This window comes from Onychomys torridus, chromosome 9, assembly GCF_903995425.1.
Source record: "Onychomys torridus chromosome 9, mOncTor1.1, whole genome shotgun sequence".
Classification (NCBI taxonomy): Eukaryota; Metazoa; Chordata; class Mammalia; order Rodentia; family Cricetidae; genus Onychomys; species Onychomys torridus.
The window spans coordinates 73125834-73136831 of record NC_050451.1 but is presented as its reverse complement, the minus strand read 5'-3'; the positions used below and the strand labels follow the sequence as shown (position 1 = coordinate 73136831).

Here is a 10998-nt window from a genome sequence, read left to right as displayed (position 1 = left end):
TTTGTTTTGTTTTTTTGTTTTTTTTTAACTGTAAGACTTTTAATTACAGATTCAGTTTCTTTGGTTGTTTTAGGTTTGTTTAAATTAGTTATTTCATTCTGATTTATCTTTAGTAAGCTATATAAATTTGCTTTAGAGTTTTTAGTTTGGTAGAACGTAGATTTTTCAAGTGTGTTCTTATGATGCCCCAATTTCTTCAGTATCTATTGTAATGACTCTCTTTTCATTTCTAATTTTATTAAGTTGTATCTGCTCTCTTTTAATGAATTTGGCTATTGGTTTGTCAATGTTGTTAATGTTTTCCAAGAACAACAACAACAAAAGAATAAACGAAAGAAGGAAAATCATCTAAACACAATGTGTAAAACTACCAAAGAAATAATAAAAAATGAAAGAGATTATTATTTATTAAAAGCAATCATAAATTTGCAAAATAAATTAAATAGGAAATTGATCATCATCATTTTGAAGGCTCAATGGTATCTTTATAATGATGATTTGTGTCTTCTCCATACTTTTTGGTTCTGCTACACCCTACAAATATTAAATTGTCTCATTTCATTCAGTTCTAAATATTTTAAAAACTTTTGTTGAGTCTTGGACCTCCAGATTTTTTATAATTATATGATTTCATTTTCAAAATTTGGAAATTTGCTTTCTTGCTTTCTATTATTGACTTCTGGTTGTAGTCATTATAAGATCTCAAATTTTAATTCCTTTCATTCTGGTGTGTGTGTGTGTGTGTGTGTGTGTGTGTGTGTGTGTGTGTGTGTGTGAATTGTCAGTTTGTTTTGTTGTTTGATATAGTATATTATTTATCTTGGTAAAGCTTTAGGCTTGTGGTAGAGTGTTCATTCTGCCTTTGGGGGTATAGTTTCAGTAAGTGTGAAATAGTTCTAGTTTGTGTTACAGAATATACATCTATTGGTTTTCAGGAGGGTAGTTTCATTAACTGCTAAGAATTGGTGTTGAGGTTCCCAAGTAACTATGGGTTGTATTCTTCCCTCTTTATTTCTAATTCTATTCATCTGGGGCAATTTAGAGCTTGGTTGACTAGTGTATAATGTTTAGGATGGCTATTTTTACTTTACTCATTTGCGCTGTCATCACTGTGTGATAGTTATCTTTAGTTTGCAGTCAATGTTTTATAGTTACCTCCACTATTTAAAAGGTTTGTATTATTTCAGTGGTAGGATTTTAATCTTGTTAAAATAAAATCTGTTTCTATATTTTATGTGAGTTTCTTAATTTGTTAAACAGATATAAATTGTAAATTAGTCTCATTTAAATGGTGTGTTTCAACCATTCACATTTAAAATAAATGCTAAATAATTTGTGTGCCCTTAATTGAGCCATGATAAGCTTTCATTTTATTCTTCCACCTGTTTTCACGGTTTATTATTTGTTGCCTTCTGATTGGTAACTTGTATTTTGTTTTTGGAATTATACTTACACATTTTTACAATGTATTGTCTGTATGGCGTTTTGTATTTTCATGATAATTTTACATAAAGTACTTTATACATAAGTAATTTACCACAATCTACTTACTGCCAGAGAAACATCTATCATTTTGTACTATTATCTCCCTAACTTTTAAATGTCAACACTATGCTCTAAACATACACAGAGCAGCACAACAGAACCTGGTTTACTATTTTTTTCAAATTAGCTGTGAGTTTTAATTTGAACTATCCACACGTTAAATTAATACCTAGTATGTTTTATCTCTGTTTTTATTCACTCTATTGTTGTGCAAGACACCTGGGCTGCTACTACAAATCAATAAACTAACTGGTATACAGTCAGTGAGATGGTGGTTTATAAGTTCTAGGTCCTTTGAGTAAAAATAGTAGGATTTTATTATTTATTTTATTTTGTTAGTTTTTGTTCCTATTGTTGACTTCAAATGCAAAACACTCCATTATCGAGTTCTGCATATTTAAGAGCATAAAAAATCAAAATTCAAGGAATGTACAGTGTTCTGCTCACCAAGGCCTAATTTTCTTTCCTAGACAGTCCTTGGACTCCAGTTTCATAGTAGATTTATCCTTGTCTGTTTAATAATCTCCAGGGCTTTTAATCATATTTAGAGGAGAGGATAAAATTTTTATATGACCTTACTCTTAACTGCTAATATATTTGACACATACTCTTGGTACAAAATCATGAGATTAATAATTATATTTCTACATGTAAATAATTCCATTGATCACATTTATCCTGACCATCTTCACTTAACCTTCCTTCCATTCCAAAAGTCACTTTATTCTCAAATTTTACCTAGTCTCTTTTCAGCTTTTATTCTTGTTATATAGATTTTTGCATATGAAAGAGAGCATGAATATTTGTCTTCCTAAGTCTGTTTGATTGTGTTAACATGATATTACCCAATTTTTCTCACTTTACTGTGAATACTATAATTTTCTATCTAGTTTTAGGTGAATACAGCTGCTATAGATAAGATCATGTAGGGTGATGTAGATTTATTTGAGTATATACTTATGAACGGTGTAGGTTTTGTTTGTTTTTCTTTTTTGTTTGTTTGTTTTTTGACACGAGCTTCCTCTGTGTAGTTTTGGTGCCCGTTCGGGATCTCACTTGGTAGACCAGGCTGGCCTCAAACTCACAGAGATCCACCTTGCTCTGCCTCCCAGGTGCTGGGATTAAAGTTATGTGCCACCACCGCCCAGACATGGTGTAGTTTTAGTAGTTCTATTTTTATTCTTTTGAGAAGTTTCTATACTGATTTCAGAAGTGGCCACTTTTGTTCATGCAACTAATAGTAAGATTTACTTTTTTGTTACATACTTTTGCCAACCTTTGTAGTTGTCTTTCTTCTAGATGATAATATTGTGAATCATATTAGGAAAAATCTTAATAATGTTTTAATTGTATTTTCCTGGTGGGTTGTATGTTGAATAGTTCCCCATATTTATTGACCGTTGTACCTCTGTTTAGAATTGTCTGTTCAATGCATTTGTTTTATTCACTATATAATATCAAGGATGTTTCTTTTTTCAAGCCTCATATATTCTAGGTATTAGTATGTTGTTTGATACATAGCTGGAAAAAAAGTGTCTCTCATTCTATAGGATGTCTGTTCACTCTGTTGTTTATTTTCTTTTACTTTTATGTGATCTCATTTGCCAAGTACTACTAGTATTTTCTGTGCTATTGAAGTTCGATTCTGAAAGTCCTTGCCTATGTCTATCTATATGTTAAAGAGTTTAACCTATGCCTTGATCTAACAATTTCAAGGCTCATGTCTTATACAAATGTCTTTTATCCATTTTGCATTGATTTTCTACAGAGTTAGAGATATCAGTCTAGTTTGATTCCTCTGTATGTTGAATGCCCAGTGTCCCCAGAACCATTTATTAAACAGGCATGCTTTTCTCCCTTGTAAGCTTTTAGGACCTTTGCTGGTAACCAGAGAAAATGATCGCTCAAGTTTATTTCAACATTTTATATTGTATTTCATTGGTATCAAGTTTATCTGAGGATCAAAGAACAGAACAGCCACTATATTAAACCTAGAGGTTAAGCAGTGGTAGCACATGCCTTAAATCCTAGCCTTCCAGAGACAGAGATCCATCTGGATCTCTTGAGTTCAAGGCCACACCAGGAACAGAGCCAGGTGTGGTGGCACACACTTTTAATCCCAGCACTTAAGATCTCATGTCTTGCTTGGGAAAGACACATGCCTTTAATCCCAGTTAATAATGGCAAGAAGCAGAAAGGTATATAAAGCATGAGGACCAGTAACTAGAAACTTTGTGACTCTTAACCTCAGGGTTATGGGCTCATGCCCCACATGGGTGCCAGAAAATGGGGCATTTATTAAAGGAACTCCACATAGTTAAAAGGGACGTTTATTTTGGGGAGTAACTTACAACAAATAAAGGAATTGGTTACAGGATCCAGGAGAGGTGAAGTGCAGTCCAGTGGTGTTCTCTGGAGAATTCCGTTCAGTCTACCATCCAGCATCCAGGACCACCAGGAACTAAGAGAGCCAGCACATCTGGATCTTGGGTCACAAGGCCTTCTGTTTTGGCCCTGCCTCAGAGGCAGGTCATAGGTAGGCATGACAGTTACTGGAAGCTTCACTTGGGGGGGGGGGGTAGTACTTCCAGGTCAAACCTGAAACAGCTATGTACTACAAAGCTTTTTAAGCTTTTAGGCTTTTAGCAGAAGTTCAGCTGAGATCCATTTGAATGAGGAGTCAGGGGCTTTCATTCCAAGGAAACAAGAGCAGCTAAGAAGTTGGCAAGGTGAGGTTGGATGTGGCTTGTTCTCTTTCCCTGAACTTTCAGCGTTCACCCCAACACCTGGCTCTGGGTTTGTTTTTATTAATAAGACCTTTAAAGATTCGTGTTACAATCTGTCCTGTGCAGTTCTCTATTATTCATCAGTGGAATGATCTAAATTAGATTTTTTTTATTTCACACTAATTAAAAGAAATACAGCTTGTTGAAAAAATTTTACAAACCATTAAATACCAAACTTTAGTATATTAATGACAGCCAGCCTATTCACTTTAAATATTGTTAACTGATCAACGATAAATAATGTTTCCCTTCTGATTGAAGTTTCCTTCTAATAAAGATACCAATTTGTAGTTTACTATAATTACTTTCTTAGATTGACAGAACTATAGTTAAAAACATGAAAGTTATTTAAATAACAGAGTTATTATTTAGGTCAAAGGCTTGAAAGAGATCAGGTGTATAGAATAGTAAACATATAATGAATTTGAATTCATAAGCTTTAATAAATAAATTTTTATGCAAAATTACAACTTAATAATAAAGTTAGTTTGAAAGGGTATCCCTTTACTTTTAAATATTTGTTAATTTTTAATTTATATAAATTTTAATTTCAAAATTATCATAGATAATATCTTGAAATTCAACTTTTTGCTTTATTTCATGAGCCAAAATATGAGAATCGATGACTAAATGTAGATATTGAAATAGTGGGTCTGGAGCAAATCACATAAGTTTTGTTGTATACTAAACAAAGATGTAACATTTTCATTGACATCAATTAGGTGAGAAAATGAAGCAATACCAAGATACCCTCCACTAAAAGAAAAAAAAATACTTAGTAAACAGAAGGTGAAAAAAATCAAAGTATTAAGAAGTCAGTATGATACATGCTTATTTTAAAGATAGGATTGTGGGTGTGTGCTCCATGTGAACTCAGACCAGGCTCGGAAAAGAGAACTGAAGAGCTGTGTGCGTCTCCTTGGGATCTCCTTGGGATCTTGTTTGGTTTTTCTGGATATTTCTTCAGTAAGACTTTAAAAATGTCATCCAAACAAGAAATAATGAACAACCAGCAGTTTAGGCGGGTTTCAAAGGATCCCAGATTTTGGGAAATGCCAGAAAAGGACCGAAAAGTCAAAATTGACAAGAGGTTTCGAGCCATGTTTCATGACAAAAAGTTTAAATTGAATTATGCTGTTGATAAAAGAGGGCGCCCTATCAACCACAGCACTATGGAAGACTTGAAACGCTTCTATGAGCTTTCAGACTCTGATTCTGATCTCTCTGATGAGGAAAGCAAAGTACCAAACCAAAAAAAAGTAAAGCAGAAACAAAAACAGACCAAAAAGAAGCAAAGTCAAAAATGCTGATTGAGGAGAAAAAGAAAGAAACAAAAAGAAAAAATGATCAAAAGGATCCTATAAATAAAAATGACTTAGATAACTCTAAAAGAATTCAGAAAATGAAAAACTTGTGTAAATCTCAGAAGATAGATTCAGAAATAAGTCCCAAGAAGGATAGTGAAGAGTTTATGCAAAATACAAAAAAGAAAAGGAGCATCACTGACCACAGTGCAGACTCTTTGCCTAAAGGAAAACCAAGGACCAAAGATTCCAGTACCTCTGAAACTGTGAAATCTCCAACAATCACTTGTTCTAAGGCAAAAAGAGAAAAGCAATCAGTGCTTCCAGTCATAATGGCAAGAGACAATGATGGTAAAACACTGGACAAAGATGCCCTGGAGGAAGATTCAGACAGTGACAGTGAAATAGGAAGAGATGAGGAATCTGAAGTCACAAGTGATGACAGAACTTCAGCTGATGATGATGATGATAAAAACGAAGACAAGGAAGAAGAGGAAGATGAAGATAGTGAGGAGGAGGAGGATGAAAGTGACAGTGGTCCTGATCTTGCAAGGGGTAACGGAAATATAGAAACTAGTTGTGAAGATGAAGATGGTTTTGAAGACTTATTTCCAGAAGAACCTGGTTTCGAACATGCTTGGAGAGAATTAGATAAAGATGCTCCTCGGGCTGATGAGATTACACACCAACTAGCAGTTTGCAACATGGACTGGGATAGATTAAAGGCAAAAGATTTGCTGGCTTTGTTCTATTCATTTAAGCCCAAAGGAGGAGTTGTATTTTCTGTAAAGATATATACTTCAGAGTTTGGAAAGGAGCGGATGAAGGAAGAGCAAGTTCAAGGACCAGTAGAGTTACTGAGTATTCCTGAGGATGCCCCCGAGAAAGTCTGGTCCTCTAGAGAGAAGCTAAGAGACTATCAGTTCAAACGATTGAAATACTATTATGCAGTAGTGGAATGTGATTCTCCAGAAACAACAAGTAAGATTTGTGAAGATTGTGATGGCCTGGAATTTGAAAGCAGTTATTCTTTCATAGACCTAAGATTTATACCAGATGATATTACTTTTGATGATGAGCCCAAGGATGTGGCCTCAGAAGTTGATCTAACAGCATATAAACCAAAGTATTTCACATCTGCTGCAATGGGAACATCAACGGTGGAGATTACTTGGGATGAGACTGATCATGAAGAATCACACTTAACAGAAAGTTTAAAAAGGAGGAGCTTTTGGACATGGACTTCCAGGCCTACTTAGCTTCCTCCAGTGAGGATGAGGAGGAAGAGGAAGAAGCACCACAAGATGAAGATGGAGTCAACTTAGGAGAAGATGGAAAAACAAAGAAAAATCAAAAGGATGATGAAGAACAAATTGCTAAATATAGACAGCTTCTTGGAGGTTATTAAAGAAAAAGAAAGGAAAGGAAAAGAAAATGATATGGAAATGGAAATCAAGTGGGTTCCAGGACTTAAGGAGAGGGCAGAAGAGATGGTCAAAAACAGGTTGGAGGGAAAGGATAAACTCACCCCTTGGGAACAATTTTTAGAGCAGAAGAAAGAGAAGAAAAGACTGAAAAAGAAACAGAAGGCTCTTGCTGAAGAAGCTAGTGAAGATGAGCTTCCTTCTGATGTTGATATGAATGATCCCTACCTTGCTGAAGAAGTTAAAAAAAATAGGTATAAAGAAAAAAAAATCAACAAAATCTGCAAAAGACAACATATCTGCAGAGGAAGAAATTGAACTAGAAAAACAAAAGGCCTTGCAAATGGCCTTGCTTGTAATGGATGAGCAAGAGGACAGCAAGAAACGCTTCAACCATGACAAGATTGTAGAGCACCATAATCTGAGCAAAAAGAAGAAGAAACAGCTTATGAAAAAGAAGGAGTTACTTGAGGATGACTTTGAGGTAAATGTTAGTGACGCACGGTTTCAGGCAATGTACACTTCCCACTTGTTCAATTTGGATCCTTCTGATCCTAATTTCAAGAAAACAAAAGCTATGGAAAAAATTCTCGAGGAGAAAGCCCGGCAGCGAGAACGCAAAGAAGAGCTACTTATTCAAGCAGTAGAGGGAGCTCAGCAGGACATGGGAAAGCCAGCACAGAAGCAGCCCATAGATCCTGCCTTGTCTTTGCTGATTTAATCCGTGAAGAACAAAACAGAGCAATTCCAAGCCAGAAAAAAACAGAGAGTCAAATAACTGGGTGCTGTCTCTGTGATCTCCTCAAATACACAGAAGTAGTATAAGGGATAATGGGGCTGAAGCCACCTTTCTAGAGTATGAAAAAATATCCTTTTCTGACCATCGTTAAGTTGTTCTTCACTGTGACTGGAGAGACAGCAGCTCAACAGTAAAGAACAAAGGTGCTTTTGCAGAGCGTCTAAGTTTGCTTCCCAGCACCGACATGGTGCGTCACAGCCATATGTAATTCCAGTTCCAGGAGATCCAGTGCCTGTCGTGGCCTCTATGAGTATTGTGTGCCCATAATACCCACACAAACATAAATGCAAGCAAAATAGTCACACACATAAATTTTTAAAAAAATGTTCCCCTTGCATAATTGTTCTAATTGTAAATAATTCACATTTTATACTATGTATTTCCAAAGATTTGTCATAATATAATTATGTCATAATATAATAACTATAGAATTTATTAGATTTTTATATTGTATGAAGTTCATTTCCTACAAGTACAGTGTTACTCTAATTTAGCTTTCTATGAGACTATTTACAATATATGTAAAAATTGGTGTCCATTTTTCTGTGTAAAGATTAAAAATAAATTTAAAAAATAAAGATAATGTATTTTGTGTAGTTTGTATTTGTAATAGATTAGAGATTCCTTGGAGATTATATCATTATTTAATAAAATGTAATAGCAAAGATAATTTCAACAACTAAAAAGGAAATAAAGAATTGAAGAGATTGATGAACAGGTTTGCTTTACATGAGAATTTATCTCCTTTATGTAGAAATATTTACATGTATTTAATAATTTAAATTTCATTGTATGATTTAATGTAGACATAGAAGCTTCAGATTAGCATACATTGGAAATAAAGCATTTTAATTAATAAATCAAGATTAAAATGAAGCAAGAAATAGAGTATTTGAAGTAAGAAAAAAAAATTCACCTGCTTCTGAAATATAATGATCTCTTTTCAGTTTCACAAATAAATTACAAAGTTCTTAAATAATGCATGTTAGAAAATACAAAATAAAGTGGCAATGAAATTAACATTACATTACCTAAAGAATATTACTGCTAATTACATGTTTGTGTCCAGATTTTACCTACATAAATCTCTATATTTACACAGTAATATCTTTGAATTTAACAAAATTGAAATGACATTGTTGTCTCCCAATTAAACCCCATAGCATTGTTTTCAGATAAATAAGGGGAATTTTATGATGTCCTATTTTTAGTCTTTCAAGACATGAAGAAATGAGGACATAATATTTGCTCAAACTGGTTTAATTCTTACAAGCTTTGCCACAAACAAAGTAATGAAAATCCAGGAGGACTTGTCTAAGATTTCATTAAAGTCTAAAGGATTACTAAGACAATTTTTACCATCTAAGGAATGAGCTTGTTTAATTATTTTCCTTCATCCTATACAAATTATCCTAGACTACACTGTCTACATTTTCTTTCGTTCTCTCTTTTTTTTTCCAGTTTTTTTAACCTATGTGTGAGTGTGTATGTGCACCCTAATGTGTGCTGGTACATGTGCAAGTATATGCATGTATATATGGAAATTGGAGGTTGATTAATAGAGTGTTCATACACACAAAATATGTGTGTGTGTGTGTGTGTGATATATATATGTATGTATATGTGTAATTTTGTTGAAAATGAAGTTTTCATACAATATATTTTGATCACTGTTTCCTCTCCCTTACCTGCTCCCAGAGCCTCCCTACTTTCTTACCCATCCAATGCTGTGCCTTCTTCTGTCTCTCTTTAGAAAAAACAAACAAACAGGAAAATAAATAAACAAACTAGAATTGAATAAAACAGAGAGGAAAAAAAGAAGGAAAAAGCATGAAAAAGCCAGAGAAATATACACACACTCAGAAAAACTAGGAAATGATAATATATAAACAAAAGGTAATAGTTCATTCAAAGTTAGCCAAATACATCTACTTTTGGGGTTGGGTCTTGCCTTTAAGACTGGTTTGTGTGTTTAGTGAAACTCCATTGGAAGACACTTCTTTTTCATGTGGAGGAGGTTGTCAGTTGGAGACAGCTTCTTGGTTAAGAATGGGAGATCATGTCCACTTCCCTGTCTCAGTGCTGAGACCCCATCTGGCTTGTACATGTGTGGGCCCTGTTCATGTTGCCACCCTCACCATGAGCTCTTATATGTGTCAGTTCTGTTGTGTCTAACATCACCTTGGTGTCTTCCATCACCCCTGACTTTTACAATCTTCCTGCCTCAATTTCTGTAGAGCTCCTTGAGATTTGAGGGGAGAGTTTTGATAGAGACATCACATTTAGGAGTGAGAATTCCAGCCGGTCAGTGTTGGTGCACAACTTTGATCCTGGTACTCAGGAAGCAGAGACAGGGGGATCTCTGTGAATTTAAGGCCAGTCTGGTCTACAGAGCGAGTTCCAGGACAACCAAAGCCACACAGAGAAGCCCTGTCTGCAAAAAACAAACAAATAAACAAAACAACAAAAACAAAAAAGAAAAGAAAAGAAAAAGAAATGAGAATTCCAGGTCTCTCACTCTCTGCATACTATCCGGCTTTGGGTCTCCGGACTTGTTTTCACATCCTATTGATGGAAGATTCTCTGATGATGGCTGTGTAAGACACTTAAATATGGCTATAAAATATTTTTTTTACAAGTCATATATTGCTACACTTCTTTAGTAGGACAAAAGTAATCAATTTTCATCTAAGTCTACCTAGTCCCAGGTTCTCCTCTACCTGAGTAGTGTCAGTCATGGGTTCCACCTCATGAAGTGGGCCTTAGATCCAATCAGAGAGTCACCATTCCTGGCACTGGCGTTTTCTTTTGGTGACAAGGGATGTCCAGTTGGGGTTTTCTCTCCCTTTTATCAGGAAACTCCATTTGGATTTACTTCATATAAGCTTCTACTGTGTTAGGGTTCCATAGGACCCCACAAATGTCCCTTAGTTTTAGCTGGCCCTCCTTTCTCCCACCTCCCTCTGCCCCTCTGATCCTCATTTAATCCTCCCTTTCCATCTCCTCTATTTCTCCATAACTATCTATTCTATTTGTCTTTCCTTGGGAAATCTTCCCTCAATACTAGTCCCTTACTTGATACCTAACCCCTAGGGTTATAGAATTAGGGCATGCCTATCAAAGGCTTAAATACTAACATC

General features: G+C 34.9%; 1 protein-coding gene across 1 annotated transcript; it reads left to right on the top strand.

The window, feature by feature from the left end:
* Positions 1 to 5266: 5266 nt before the first annotated feature.
* LOC118591404 (ESF1 homolog) lies at positions 5267 to 7837 on the top strand. Its single transcript, XM_036199683.1, is given in 5 exon segments — positions 5267 to 5621; positions 5624 to 6829; positions 6832 to 7028; positions 7030 to 7302; positions 7304 to 7837. Coding segments are annotated over 5 exon segments (2520 nt in total). The 5' UTR covers positions 5267 to 5311.
* Positions 7838 to 10998: the final 3161 nt, after the last annotated feature.